Raw genomic sequence first — 17,121 nt, 5'->3', positions numbered from 1 at the left:
GAATGTTGACCAAACTATATAATTATTTCTTTAAAATATATTCTCAGAAACCAAGTAAAAATTATTAATAGAAAATACTAGTATAGATTAGTAAAATACTAAAATCAATTAATAAAGTACGAAAAATGCAAAACAGATGTGTTTTAAATTCAAATTTGCAGCTTAACCATAAACTATCTTAAACCACCCTTAACCATCTTGTACAGTAATAGACACTGCAATTTAATTATAAATAAATGTACTGGAAAATAAAACGCGTTTGTAATATTATTGTTTATAATGGACCGTTTTTTTCATGTGATTCATTTTCATTCACTAAACATTCGGCTTTTAGAGATGTACACATCACTACAGCGTTACTGATATTTCGAAGATTTACGTAAATTGTTATAACTTCTACGATTGTACATGGTCGGATTTGGACATTTAGCCAATCATGTTCAAATGTTTTAGCAGCCTAATTAAAACTCCTCCTTTCTGCTCTACCAACAGCCAAATTAATGAGCTGATAGCCAAGCATTATCAAAAGCCACACTCCATTTTAGGCCTTTTGACCGTAACTATAAGGCATTCATTTTTCCGAAGTGATACATTTTCAAAAATATAAATTGGAAAAGAGCAATGAAAAAAATACTCTGTAGCGGGACAAAACATGCTTCGAAGCATAAATATTTTAGCATTTATACTCTTAAAATAAGTCGAGACTATAACATATAATATATAGGATTCAATCCAGGGTATTCAAGTCTTCGTTCAGACGGTATCTGCTGTTCGGTACCTGCAGGGTTTTTGGAGCTCATCGCGAGAACCGTTTGCCGTGTACCTGTCAAATTAACTGATGTCACGCATTATACGACATCTAAAAAATATTGTAATTTACTGCTCATGTCGAGTAGGGCTAGAGTTCGTTACCCTCCGCGCTACCTGTTGCACAGCGTCGGCGGCGTCACACGCGCGCGCACGCGGTTATAGCCATACTATTACACCGTATACCACATATTATTATAATATAACGCGGTATGCTACGATAATATACTTAAATGTTTATCGCGTCCGTCATTGTTCTCGGTCGACGAAAAAACTACGTTATCGACATATCAAATAAGTGCGTGCGCGCCCGTGTAAACGTCGTAGGTACCCTACACATATATAATAACATTATAATATAAGGTACTTTCGAAACGGCGGGTACAATATATATATATATATACGTACACGTGTGACGCCAGAAACACCGATAATAATATTATTATAACGATCCGTGTCGATTCGAAAACACAAAACTGATATTATTCGTGTTTGGCGGCAGTGGAATCCATTAATATTCAAAGAACATAAACTATAATATTCGTGTGTGCTAGCGTATTCTCATACAATATTATATACATTATTCGTTTACAATATTATACAGCACATATCATAGTTGGAACCTATATAATATACTATATAGGTACAGTTACACACGTGTGTGCGTATACGGATCGGACGACGGCGACGACGACGGCGACTACGACTACGACTATACACCACCGCTGCAGTTCGTTTAAATGTCCATTTTTCGTTACCGAAACGAATAGGTATAATATTATGATATACACCGACGAGGAGATGAGTCGGCGCGCACCGCCTCGCGTATTATAAAATATTATCTAGCCTCGCGCATAATGATATTATACACACATGACGTAAACGCGTATATTATAAATATAATACTATATTATCGTATACACTATATATAATATTAATATAATAGGTAATATGCGTGCATGATATATACGTCGAGTGTACAATATTAGATAGGTATATGACGGCGGCGTGCAGTGGAGGACCACGCACTTGCACGCGCCCGACGAGTAATATGAGGAAAAGACGAAAAAATATTAATAATATAAAACCGAAAATCGTGTGTTGTATGCGCTTACACTGTGATAATAATATTATGCGTAGTGTATAGTACGATCGTCGTGGTATATAGGCCCATCGCCCATGACTAACCGTGGCGGTATCAACAACCATACACTGCTGCAGGTACCACATAGATACTGTAAATATATATATATGCACTATATGCACGTACAGAGCTGCTGGAGTTATATATATATCGCTGAACAAACAGGCGGACGGAATTTTAAAAGATTGATCAGACCTATATGTGCGCTATAATAATATACGAGTATTTTAAAAATGCATGGTGATAAAATATTTCGTCAAAACTGCACTGTTAGAATATCATATTGTACATACACGATTACACGCATGGCGTGATTATATTTATTATACCAGTGTTAGTGAGTTTAAGAGCAGAACCACAAAATCAATTTTATTTTGCTTAAGAGGTTAATATTTAATTACCTAATTAAAAAATAGAATTGAGTTGATATTTTAGGTTTGAATTAATGTAATTGTTAATTTTTTACCTAATCTAAAATTTAAATGAATTAAAATCAACAAGATTCTTTATTATAAGTGACACTTTCAGCATGGAATTTACATCTTATAACTAGTAACAACGTGTTAATACCGAGTCTATTGGCATAATGTTTCAACTAGTTGCAATACGAAAGAAAAAATACAGACATTGACATCTTTTAGTTTTGATTATACTTGTATGATTTAATATGGACTTTTAAAATTTTATAAAAGATATTTGAACTATGTTTGATACATCTAAGCATCAATATTAAATTTTAAGTCCTAGTGTGAATATTATTGTTGAATCGAATGCAACTTATATCCAATTATAAATAAAAAAATTAAAATAAATAATTTGATCTAATATTTTTTCTATATGAACTTAATGTTAAAAAACTTTTAATCGTAACTTGATTTTTTCTTATAATATTTATATAAATAAACATCAACTTAACGAGCTACAAAAACTGTTAACTATTCGATTTATTTATTATACACGTTAGTAAATCTATGTTAGTTGGTATATACTGTTCTATAATATTATTTTCTTCCGATTTGAAAACAGTATCGCGTAATCGTAATTATATTATTATGGCATATTATTGATGTGATGTACCTATATATACGTATAAATTATCGTCGAGGGACACGCCGCTCTCGGAGGAAACCTGCAGATATGCAGGAATATATGTTTATTATATATTATAGGCGTCCAACGAGAAGAGTATTTGTATTATTATATTAAATATTATATTATGCGCATATTTGTGTGCATTAGAACGTGTGTGTAATAATATTTTCGTTATGATGTCAACCGGAGAAAAAAAATCTGTTAGATTTTATGGCGCATTCCTGCACCGCTCAATAATATACCTATAATCTAATATTATTATTATATGAACCATAATCATCTCCCTCCCGTCCGAGCCACGCCACTACCGGGGAACGACAAATCAAACGAACCATGAACATCGGAGGCGGAGAATATTTGCCGTTCGGAACGAACAATCATAATCGTGCGAACTCGGTAATTGTCGCAGGTAAGTGTCTTTAATATGTATATGATATAATAATATATTATGCTATAGTATATAACTATGCTCACGAATGTGACTTTTTTTATCCCCACCGCTAAGCCACCCCTGTGAACAAAACGTAGTCATTCTATAAATTATTCTACTATACTTGTCGACCTTTATAATTTTATCGTTCCGATGTCGTAATCGATCTCGAGAGTAGTGGCGTTCATTGCGCCTATAAACAATGTATTTTATGGACGAAGCGCGATCACGACGGCGGGCTACTAAAAATGCGAGTATCTATGTAATATATGTATATAACATATTAATATACTCACGAAATGGATTTGAAGTCTCGTCGTCGGCGAGAACTCGTCCCCGGTAGTCAACCCTGACATTTCGACTGCTGCAATCGTTGTACAGTCGGACCCCAAATCCATAGCCAGGGCCGCACCTCCAAATGTCGCACAACACCACCTGTGAACATCACAAAAATCGTAAACGTTAACACGTTACTATAATATATAGGTACCTACATCGGTATTTGATAAGAAAAAATTATAACAACGATAATAAATAGTAAATAATTGCGAAATTGCGAAATTATGTCGAAACAGCTTTTTATTATATGACCGTCACACAATATTAGGTAGGTATACATCATGAGTCGCGGTTTGAAATCGTCGTCAATGATAAAAGTCGTTAAATAAGGATAACATTTTTCAAAAAAATACTTGTAACATCCTTATACCCTTCACCACTTGATAGTGCAGATGTACATTAAAAGTCAGCGGTACAAGTCGTATTAAAAAATATCTTTTCAGTTGTGTGTGCACGAGCATAAAGTATAATATAAATATATATAATATATATATATATATTATATAGGTATACAATTCTATTTGTTTGATATAATGTACCGGTGACGTTAATTTGATAAATCAAACCCAACTAAACCGCCCTTGATTAGAAAACGTCGTCTACACGTGTTAAGAGACGAAAAAAAGTAGGAGGCATCAATAACAGTCATAACGGCCATGAAAAGCTCGGAAACGTCCGCCTCTCGAACGCCCCTTTCTCAAACGCCGTCACTTCAGTGACTTATTCACATTAGACAATATGCTGGGACAATAATATCAATACCATACTGCTTATATTTTAATATTTTATACCTACTTATCAGTTTAATAATAATATTATGTTTAAAAAATATAATTAATATCGTATACACGTCGCACCACCCACCGGACGTGCACAAAAGTAACAACTTTTCGACATTTTGACGTACGCTGACGAGACCGCTCTGCAGCAGCATCACAACGCCAGTTCAGTAGACGTGTGGAAATTTCAACAATGTTATGAGTTATATTATATTATATTCGAAAACGAAAGAAAAATCGTTCGTTACATAGTAATTCTATTATTATAATAATTAGTATGATTGAACACAATGACGCCAGCTAAGCAAGCGCCTGTATATTATATTGGCTATATTATAATAATAATTTTTTTTTATGTATACCACCCATTTCAATCGTATAATAAGATAATGCGTTATACCACATACACGCGGGTACACCTCGTTAAAATATACCAAAAAAAACTTAATTTTGACGAAAACCGAACACATATCTATATAATATGCGCACGCGTATACTCTGGTCGTGTAGTATTATATTCGTTTTCTCGGGTCGGACGGGTTAATTACTATACACATTATTATTATTATTATTATTATTATATAGCAGTGCCGCGAGATAGGTAGGTCAACATAATACACCTCGTACGGACGGAATTTCGGTCCCGACAAACGGACACCTCCTCGGCGCGAATGCTCGCGCGCAAACGATAAACGGCGGCGGCGGTGGACGCTGCAAAGAGAGATTGCGGCGGGTGTGATATACGATCCGGACGACGGGGGCGTGAGACGCGGGGACGACGGCAGGAGGGGTAGGCGTTTCGGAAATTTTCTCGTAATTAAAACAACGGATTTTCACTTTAGAAAAAATAAAAACTCGATTTAAATTGGGTACCTACACTCTCCGTCTCGCTCACTCTTTTTTTGGCCGCTGCCTCGTTTCACGTTTGTGTCCGGGATAGTACGCGTACCTATATGTTATCGTTTCGTTTTTCGTCTTCACGTGCTCGGCGTCGTCGCGACGTAATAATAATTACTTTTCGACATCGTCGCCTCCATATCGGACGTTATTACATGTATAACACAACGTGTAATATAACCGACCGTGTGCCTATGTGTGTATATCGTGTAGGATATAAATGACGTGGGGCACAGAATTTATTTCTCGACCGGCGCGATAACTCTCAGCCGACTACAGTAATATAGCCGTGTGTGCGCATTACGTGATAAATCGTGATCCGGTACGTGATATGGGTTGTTCTTCTGTACGGTAATATTATGTTGTTCTCGACGGTTTTGTTGTGAATATATTACTATATAGGCACGAATGAAACTATTGGCCGGAAATGAAATTAAATATTTCCCGCGTGAGTGTATTTATTTCGAGCATTTCGTATAATATTGCGAACAGCTAGAACCCGGTTTCAAACCGCGTTCTAAAAATCGTTGAAAACTGTTCTAAAAAATACCCAAAAATGTTCATAAAAATGTATTTTACCAGTTTATACTTTTACCAAGTATAAAGTTATAAGCGTATAATGTAAAAATATGTAGAATACCAACAAAATATACGAATAACCTTAAAAAAATGCTTGAAAAAGTAAAAATATGCGAAACAAAATGCAAAATAAAAATTCCGCTGTTTACGTACCTATATAACTATGCCATGAAACGAACTATGTACCAGAAATTATGCCTTAGATCACCCCAAAAATTCACACTTTGCATTGAAATCAAGGCCCTAAAGGCCTAAACTAGCAACTGACTAACAAACAAATTATTACACATAATGCTTCTCCAGTCTTCGGGAGACTGGTGTCTTTATATATTGTCAACGAGTTCAATTGTATGTTATTGGAAATTAAAGCAGACATTGAATAATATCAGAAAATTTTGGATTTAATGGCAAGATCTAGATGAGATATTTAATTGAAAAAATTGAAAAATAAGTAAGTACTGCACAACATTTTTTGACATGATATGTATTTATAGAATATCATTCATTGCACCAATATATTAGTATATTACAACATAGAAATAATCTACAAGCATAGTATAATATATATAATATATTCCATGGTCCGTTAAATTATTAGAAACTAAAAACACAACGAATATTTGCTGAAATATCAACTGATAGACATTGAAAAAAAAAATCATACTCCTTATGCATTTGTTGAACAATTATTTTATTTATTAGGTATTAATAATAATTTACTATTAATTTGTCCCCGTAATACTATAAAAACAATCATCGTGTTCGTATACCACACATTTAATATTATATCATATGCACACACGTATAATTATAATATATGTAATAGTATATTATATGATATCCCGACGGGGAGTCGTGAGCGTTATTAAAATAATACATACACCTATATATAATAATAATAATAGTATGAGAGTCTGTTTGTTTGTTTCTTAACGAGGCGAACGAACCTTGAGGTAAAGAAATAATTCACTCGGAATAAACACGAAAACACTATGAGACAATGCAACTGGTACGCTACACGTTTTCTATTTCCAAAACTGTGTGTTTATTCGCGTTTTTAGAGTTTAAATCTCCAAATGGCTGAAAAAACGATATTATTATTTTCCAAAAATGGCTCAATTATTGTTGAAGGTGCGTCTTATGGTAGTGAGTTTATATTCTTGTATGAATACAACGGGATGAGGTGACCATGAAACGCGGAGCGGAAAATTTTTTTGAAAACAATCTTGGTAATGTGTGCACGCTTACTGTTTCGCTACATATATGAATTCGTCGAAAAAATAATTTTTATCAACATGTTATCTAATGCAGTATAATATAACGTAGGTACAGTTCACGAGCACTGAACCACTCGGTACAGCGCAGCTAGTAAAAATTATACACAATTTAAATACCATCAAATAATTACAAGACGAAGGGAACATTTTGAAATAATAATATTATCATGTCATCGTCTCTGCAATCCATTTTTACGAGCATAATATATTTATTATTTCTTTTTTTCTCCCTTACAGATAGTAAAATTACGACAGCAATTATAGTTAGAACATTATGCAGGTTATTATGATTACTTATTCATGATTAATTGTTATATATGCAAGTTGGCAGCGTGTATGAACTTAACACTTTATTGAGATGGGTCAGTGCATTCAAATAATACTTCAGAATTATGAAATACATTTTAATTATAATTACAATAATAAATTGCAGTTGGTTAGACATTTCGTGATAACCACAACTGTTGCATTATCCGTTTGATGTGGTGACAAATATGGTGCGTAGAAAATAGTAAATAATGACTGAGAATCCGAAAATACCACTCGTGTATAGATATAGAGATAACGACGATGATAATCTTCAATAAAACACACCTGTGATTAAAACAACAATATTTAATACATATATATATATATAGGTATGTACAGATGCAGTGTGGTATCGAAACAATGCACGTTGCAGTCGTAAACATAATTATGCACAGTCAGCACAGAATAAAAATGGATGTGCATTTCTAAATCCGACTTACTTTATTATAATTGATTATTTGTTCGAAAAAAATTTCTCGCGTGAAATCGCTGTTCTATAAGTCGTATATCATGGTAGCTACATGATATTCGAATGAGAAAAAACCCATTTTGTTTTTTTTCCAAGCATATAATATTATGTCAGGTTTGCATATAAGAAAAATTAACATTTGACCTTTCTGAGTAGTAAAATTATAGTTTCCGGTATCGTCAATCTCCTAGTCCGGATTTATTTCGAATAGGTGAATATTCTAAAAACAGGAATAATGATTTTTTTTTTTTTTGGGGGGGGGGGGGATGAGGAGGAGACCGAATACTACGCTGGGCCGATTTCCAAAATGCTAATTTTGACTAATAAATTATTATTGTACGAACAAGACAATATTTTCACATTAATTAAATGCGAAAAACTTTCAAAATTGGTATTAAATAGGTATTAAATAATTATTAAATAGGTATTCAAAATTTTAAATTACGAAATTCAACACGATTATACTTTTATTGGTGTATGGTCTATATTAAATGGTGCATGCAAGCAAATATGTACATGCGTCATGCGTAATATATTTTATACCTTTACATAATTAATGTATGTAAGCACGCGCAATATAAACTTATAAATATGTATATGTTACAGTGTTACACACACACACATAATATATATATGTAAAGTAATTGATACATAATCAGTAGTAATTGTATAGTAATTTAACGAATGTTGAGTGCAAGGCGTACGTGAAGGTTTTTTCTAATTGGATTTGAGTATATATTAATTTGATATAACGTATTACGTAGTATACGGTATTGTTGTTTCAAACGACATAATATTTAATCAATTGTAATAGCACGTATAATATATAAACGCTATTCAAAATTGATTGACATAATAAATTATGTATAGAAATTATTATTATCGTCGATTGTTATTCGATATTATTCTAACGGGCACAATGATGATGAACCTCGAATTTCCTAAGGACACCTATAAAGAACTGATTGAATATATTTTAGGCGTCGGTTTTAATAACAATCATGTTTAATATCAAAAACATAACCGATCGCCAGCCGCGCGTGGTTTGAACCACAACAGCGTTAATAGATATTTTATTATACAACGATAGTGGTAATCGGAAACATAGTATTGAATTATACCATTATTGCGCCTATATCTACGAGTACTAATATCTACGATGCTAGAGCATCATTTACGAATCATTGGGAACGGTTAGAATATAAATATCCCCATTTCCGTGACATTTTTTTTGATCATGTCATTGAGAAAAACGTCCCGACAGACGTCAATTTTGTTTTTTCTCGGACATATACGTTTCACGGCGAGTGGCTTTTTTTTAGTTTTTCCACGATCCGAAAGTTTTTCACGTAACAGAAACACACAAGTCCGGTCAGGAACAGACGTATTTATGATTATTTGTATATTAAAATCGAAGTGTATCAATCGTGTTACATTATAGCTTTTATTTTATAAACCACAATAACAATTTATAGCTACATAATATACATGATTTGCTCATTACAATTCAAGCTTCCAAGCTGTCGTTAAAATGCATTCAAAATAAACTAACTTCTTCCCCAAATACCCTTTAATATTCAACTGGTCATACCGGCAAACGTTACAGAAGTATAATATAATAAATTGGAGGCTTTTCAAAGCATCGGAGTCGCGGATGACTATTTGTATAAGTTTATTCGCTTAAATCATTTCTCATCCTGTCTGTATTATTGAGCAGTAATACGACTGTGCAAAAGTTGACGCCTTTTGAATATTGGGTGTATTACGCGGGTCTCCTTACGAGTGTGCGGTTTTTTACTGTGGTACATCTTTAATAATATATGTTTGTGTGATGAAATATTGAAAACGGCAAACACGGAACCGGTGTATCTATAATATATGTCCGCGTGTGATGGCGCGAAAACTCCCGCCGAATATTCATATTATAAGTACCACATGCGACCACCGCTCGGCGCTCAATAATGATAAATTACGAAACATATTATTATAAAATAATAACAAAGTACGACGCATCGCCGGTCCAACAGTATAGGTATAGAGAGGTAACTATATCGTAAAAAACGCGAGTTTGATCGCCCGGAGGCCACCCTCTGCTTATATATAGGACCATTAACGATGAGAGACTAGCTATACATAATATTACCGGGCAATGTATATAGGTGGTATTAAAAAAAATAAATAAATAATAAATACCTAAATAAAACGAGTGTTTATTGATTAGGTACCTACATGTCGCGCCGAGAAAGAAGCGTCGGACGGCTTCCAAGATAGGATATTTTTTTTTTACTTGCCGAGTTCTCGCCGTTCTCACACCTATAAAGTGCGGCTGCAGCGAGGGCGGTCTGCAACACCCAAACGTGGCCTGTCTCAATACTGTTCGCATTTATTACCCAATAATGAGTTCCCGTCACGATCGCTTTTCGGTTTTTTTTTTTATTCTTTACGTGCACATTATTATTATCTATTTACTTTTATGACGACAGAATGCTAAACTGCAGGACGCGCGTGCGACCGATTTTTCGGTTGACACGTATAAAAAATTCACCCGACGACTATTACCTATCGAGTGAATATACATATATATATATAACTGTTTAAGTGTACAATACACTGTGCATACATCATATTATCGTGTTAGTTGCGTTTTCGCTTCTCCGAAACTTCTCGGATTTTTACGATTTTTACATAATTTTATTATTTTCCTATAAATTATTATTATAATATCGTGATGTGTGGACAAACAATGTGTGCCCGTCGTAAGCGACCGGAGGTATTAACGTAAATTATTATCGATCGCGCCACCACGTCACCATATGCTATATAGTAAAATATTTTTTATCGATATTGTACACACAACCGAATAATATTTTTTTTACCATATTGTATATACATAGTCCGATATCAACAATGACGTCCTGTAGAGTGCGTATAATGTATGACGCTATGTCGTAAAAATTTTTTTTTTTTTTCGGAACCATCAGACATTTTCTAGCACTCGGAAATATGTCTAAACGCTTGTCCGATATTTAATAGCAATATATTATATTATATAGTGTGTAGACTTATACACGATGGTACACTTGAAATTCTTCATGTTCGTTTAATTTAGAATAGATTATAGGTTCCGAAACTGGAGAAAAAAAACTACCACATAAAACTACATGGTAGTTTAACTAGTGGCACTAATAATGGTATAAATATGATCAAAAGTGTGAACTCGACCAATCGGCACCGATATTAAACTGGTTTTTGAAATGAATCTCTATATAATATACCTACACGCGTTGAATTCATTTCGGCCTAGTCCATAATAAAAACGGTTTTCGAGTCATCCAAACGGTACGATAACAGTTTTAGAAAGAAAATAATTTAACGCCCGGCACCATTAATAACGATTTATGTTTGTTTTTACGACTGTGTATACACGCGGAAAGTACTTCTTTAAGAATATTCCCGATTGGTAAACAAACATTTAATTATTATTGGACTACGACAGTCGCTATTTATTGTAATATATTATATTATATTTCCGGTTCGTTTTAATTATTTTAACCGATAAAATATAATAACATAATAGATGCGTGTCGGTCATTTGCATAGACTTCGTGGCAGGTGTAAATCTATATATATATAATATCATTGTTGGTGTTGTCGGCTATTTTTATTGCCGCGCGTGATACAAAAAAAAATCTAACTGCTAATGGGTGTCGTATTTCAAACGTCGATAATATATTTTAAGAAACCAGAAAACATACGCATATTATTGATACCTAGGTTAAATTCGAGAAGTCGGCTGGCGCCTGTAACATACATCGCCACATCGTGTATATACACGTCACAACATATGCACAACAGGTTGACTATCGTACTTTAAAGTGTTGTACAAATTATATCGCTTATAATATAAAATGAATAGTATGCCTATCCGCATCACTCCAAACCAACTCACTATTTTTTTTTTTTTTTTTTTGAGATATCGAACAGAGAATCAAAAACATACGAATTTTAGAAATACACAGATTTCATTATATTTTACACTAAATCTTTCCAACATTTTTTTTAAATCTAAAAATTAAGTATCCTATTATAGGATAAACGTTGTACGAATTGACGATGGAGCAGTAGATTTCCGTCGATGAGATTTCATGTTGGTCAGTCATCATCGGGATCTTTAATAATAACAATAATATCTTGTCGGTAAAAAACCGTACAGTCGATATTGCCCATCGTTTGACATTTGCCCGCAGTTAAAATTATTAAATCAATCGATACTAATTTATGTTAATCGACTACGTTACCACCGCAGTGTCCATCAATTGAACGCGACGATTGCGTACGTAATAATAATATGTCGTCATTGCTTTAATAGTATTTCCTTACGGTATGCATATATCATATTGTAATATGTAAATCGTTCTGTCACGTTCCCAAGTCCCGTGCATATTATCATAAACCAAGATATCGAAAATATACAATAATATTAAGAACGTGACGTCTATTGGTATACACGTCATACACATTATATTACTATTGTAGACGGTCTGTCGTAAACAATGTTATTGTTGTTACTATTCGTAGATGGAAACATGGAATTTGTCGTAATTTGTAATACGTCTCGGCTACAGTTAGAACGAATGTATTATGAACAAACGTGCATAATGTTTTATTTTTCACGATACCCACCATGTTATGTATTTTTTCAACATTATTATTGTGCATCATTTAATTATGCATTATATTGTTTTATTGTTTGACAATCTAGCAATCGTGATTAGTAATAATTACTGAGAGCCCCCAATTTATTTTTTTAGTGAAAGTTGGTTTTAAATATTTTGATAGGTAGTAGGTATTTGATAATTTTTCTGGAGATAAATTATTATTACCTGAATCATGACTGTCACACTTTTCATTGCATATAGTGTTTTTTTCTTTTATAGAGCAATAATTTTAAATTTTTGGATACAAACTGTAATCTCGAAAAATATTTATTAATTTTTTTTTAATATTATTAAATATATTTTTTTATTTTTAAAATTTACTAAACACGGATCTTCCAAATGTTTGGGTTCTTAATGCATATAAGCGCATGCATATTGGACAGTTTTATAGAGCATATGTGCATTAAGCAGCAGCTCAAAATATAACCCAATACCTGACTACCGTCAAATAGGTACTGTATAATTAGTTTTCTAATTTAATTTTGACGTAATAATAAATCGTTATAGAGCGTCCAAAAAGATTATAAATTAAAGTATAATTATATGCCTATATATAATGATTTGACTACGATACAAAAAAAAAATAAAATAAAAAACGTGCACTACTCACCATTAATAGAACGAAAGCACTCTGGATTATTTTTGTTAACCTGAAACGAAAAAAAAAACCAATTAATAAAACGTCGGTGTATGATTGCACATAATATAGTGATGTACATATTATATTATTATAGGTATACATTATTATAACGACATTAAATAAATAATACATATTATTATCATCGATTGCGTATTATATTATTATAATATGTAATTATAAATTTTTTCTCTTAATCCCAACCGGAGAAACGGTTCGAAATCCGTTCAGTACAGTTTCGTATGGACGTGCTGACAATTTCGCCGGCGTTTCGTTTAGGCAAAACATGCACCATAAATGACTTGATGTGAATCCATTTGGCATGCGTTTAGACTTTAGGCGAATACGGGTGGTGATATTACTAAAAAAATTTTTTTTATTTAACCAGAAATTTCCATTGATACTCGACACATACTTATGTTACAGAAGTAGAATATTTGTTATTGAATTATTATTATTCTACCGAAAATATTATTTTATATTGCTTTAGACTACTTGCATTACCTACCTATATAATATTATAATAATTAAAAATATTATTGCTATGGCTATGACGTGTTCCGCGAGTAAATATCAGATTAACAAAAATTATAGTTGTGCGAGAAACTAACAAAATCACCACAACTTGTTGCTTATTACCGCGTGACAAAAATATAAAATAGAAACCGGTTGCTACTTCATAACTCACTATATATGTACGCAAACAATTTTAATAAATCATCATAAAATTTATGTAAAAGTGAAAATATTAAAAAATATAAATAATACGTCACTTGATTTATTAAAATCACATGTCACTACTTAAGCCCGTACAAACGGGTTTACTACATTACAAAATAATTAATACACATTATGTAGTATATAATATACATATAATTATGTGTAAAATATTTTAATGAAATTTGTTCGCAAGGCGAATTCTAAATTTTATATATATCACAACTTACCATATTTAGATGATGAATATAATATTGTATAGGTATAATAAAATAACATAAGATAATAAGATATAAGTACTCAGATCGTCGGAATACGATTTCTTATTGTTTTTTATTAGGTGGGCACAAAACGGCAGTGCGGCAAGTTAAAAAACAGTTTTCGACTGTAGTAGGCTTTTATAGGTTTTCGACGTTTATACATTGCAGGTACTGTAAATTCGTCGACCATGTAAAATGTATATTATGAATTATTATTATTATTATACGAATTAGGCACGAAAAATAAATATACTGCAGACAACCATACAGGTACGCACGTTGTTATTTATAATGGACGTCGTCATAGAAATCGATTAAAATATTCGATAGCTGAAAGCTCGAGGCCGTATTAGGTTTTTTACATACTATAATATACACATACCGGCGCGAATAGGATAAACGCGTGTGGGATTTGAAATATTTTTTACTCGCGCAAACGGTTGTCGTACGTATTATATTATTATTATTATGGGCGTAATACGTATATATATATATATATTATATTAACACAATACGCGCATTGTGTTATTATACACACACACACACACACATCAGACTATAATAATATTATATGCGTAAACGGTACTTATGTTTGTATGTGTGTGTGTGTAAAGCTAACGCCGTTCGAACAATTGAATATAATACCTATATAACGTCTCGCGGGGGGACATATGGCAAAAAGAAACAAAAAAATCTGAGAGAAAAAAAACCACCTGATTTATAGTTTGAGTTTCGTTTTTCGACGGCCGAGACTTCCCACGGCGGTCTCGGGTACTATATAATACCTATAATATAATATTATTATGTTCTTCGATGGACACCTCGACACCCATTCCACTCGGTCCGTCAAGTGTTCGGTCCGGTCGGCGCCAGTGTTTAGCATAATTTTTATTATTATTGTATTGTGATTTTTTTCCCACAATTGATTAAAAATTAATTGGCTATTTTTTTTTTGTTTTTTTTACTATCCTACACTACTATAATCGTCTGAGTTTTGGACACGACGGATGGCGTGACGTTTGTGACACTCCATCAAACCAGTCGTCACAAACTCAATAACAATAATATAATGTAGTTACAATTACTATAGTAATTTAGTCTCGAAAATACGAAATCATATACATGTTAAAAACAATTGATTAAGTAACAGATCTAGAATATCATTTATCTTTGAATTGTTTTGTATTTTACTAATATAGTAACTGGGATGTTTCATCGATTATTTCAGCATATTAAGTCATCTTTCTCAACTGAAATATTTTTAATTTTCTTACCGATTTCGTTCACTTAATCGCGAAAGACTCCTTAAAATGCGATAAAAATTAAAATATAAAAAATAAAAGTTTTTAAAATCGTTCACATTTCACTTAATTTTTTACTATTAGTAAAGTATTAGTCATGCATGTGTCAAGATTTGTTAATACTTCGAAATCGATTTAAATATTTACGTGTAAATCAATGACTATTATAGAATCTATAGTTTATATGAAATATTAGGCAGATGATGTTTATGACTAGTCACTAGAAGAAACAAATATTTCACAATCTATATTCGTATAAAAGTAAATAATAATTTATGGAGCTCCCGCGTCTTCTCATTGTAATTAAACGATTACATGCGTGTTTATCGACGGTAAATTAACGTTTTTTTCCCCCCGCGATTAGATATAGTTACCTCCTGACGTTTATATTATAGAAGTCTGTGCGTATATACCTTGTAATACCACCTTGAAACGATGTTTTTTCTTAAATATGTTTTGATGTTGTTATAGGTAACTCCACAATACTCGATGTTGCATAGGTATACGTCAAATAAAGCAATAAAAATACATTCAAATTGTGTACGTGTACCTATTTCTACGGCGCGGCGGTTTAATTCTGTATATTTAAATTCCAATAAATTATTCGCGCGTATCCTCCTCCTCCGGATATAATATAATATCGTATTATATATACATTAAAAACTATTAATATTTTGAAACGCAGCCAATGTGTAGAAAAATTATAATAATGCATACCGAGAGGACCGTAAAAAATATCGTTACAAATATTTCTATTTCCAAATGGAATAAATAATAAAATAAATCATCAAAGTGATCGACTATAGTACCGCTTGTGGTGCGTAATGACTTCCTCGTTTAAAAAGTAAAAAGTAAATCAATAAAAATAACATCCTAAACAATAATCACGAAAAGAAAAACAAAAATACCGCGTTCTCTTTAAACCCTAATGCATGAAAGGACTTAAATATGTGCTATGTTATCGGCGATGAGTGATAATAAAATATTATTATACTTTATAGACGAGGCTAAATTGACCAAATATCTATAGTCAATCAAATAATATTAATTGATGCACAATCAAAAATATAACATAGATATTATTAATGTTTTATAGTCTTCATCGTTTGGCTAGGAAAATATTAAAACGATTCTGCTAATACCAAAAAATAAAGAAACTAACTATCTTCTAAGTGTGTTTTATACGTTATTATATTATTTACTTAATCTCGAATGTTGTAAAACAGATGGTTTATTGTTTTATGATACAATTTTATTGTTTGAAAAAATGTTCTATAAGAAGTGTTGATCAGTCTTTGAATCGTGAATGAAGTTAGTGCAATAATTAGTGTTACATAAACTGTAATGACAGGTCGAGGGGGGGAGG

The 17,121-nt window shown here is 32.4% G+C and overlaps 1 protein-coding gene across 1 annotated transcript in view; it reads right to left on the bottom strand.

The window, feature by feature from the left end:
* The window catches only part of LOC149060521 (uncharacterized), a 56,442-nt gene that overhangs the window by 8,948 nt on the left and 30,373 nt on the right, over positions 1–17,121 (bottom strand). Inside the window, exons 2-3 of the mRNA XM_089216060.1 lie at positions 13,451–13,490; positions 3,770–3,908 (exon numbers count right to left, since the gene is read on the bottom strand). Of these exons, the coding sequence (XP_089072186.1) occupies positions 3,770–3,908; positions 13,451–13,490 (179 nt within the window). The remainder of the gene's footprint in view (positions 1–3,769; positions 3,909–13,450; positions 13,491–17,121) is intronic.

Source organism: Diuraphis noxia, unplaced genomic scaffold (genome assembly GCF_037042655.1).
Source record: "Diuraphis noxia isolate RWA-SAM2 unplaced genomic scaffold, SU_Dnox_SAM2 contig0001, whole genome shotgun sequence".
Classification (NCBI taxonomy): domain Eukaryota; kingdom Metazoa; phylum Arthropoda; class Insecta; order Hemiptera; family Aphididae; genus Diuraphis; species Diuraphis noxia.
The sequence above is the reverse complement of the archived record's forward strand: the minus strand, read 5'-3'. Positions and strand labels throughout refer to the sequence as shown.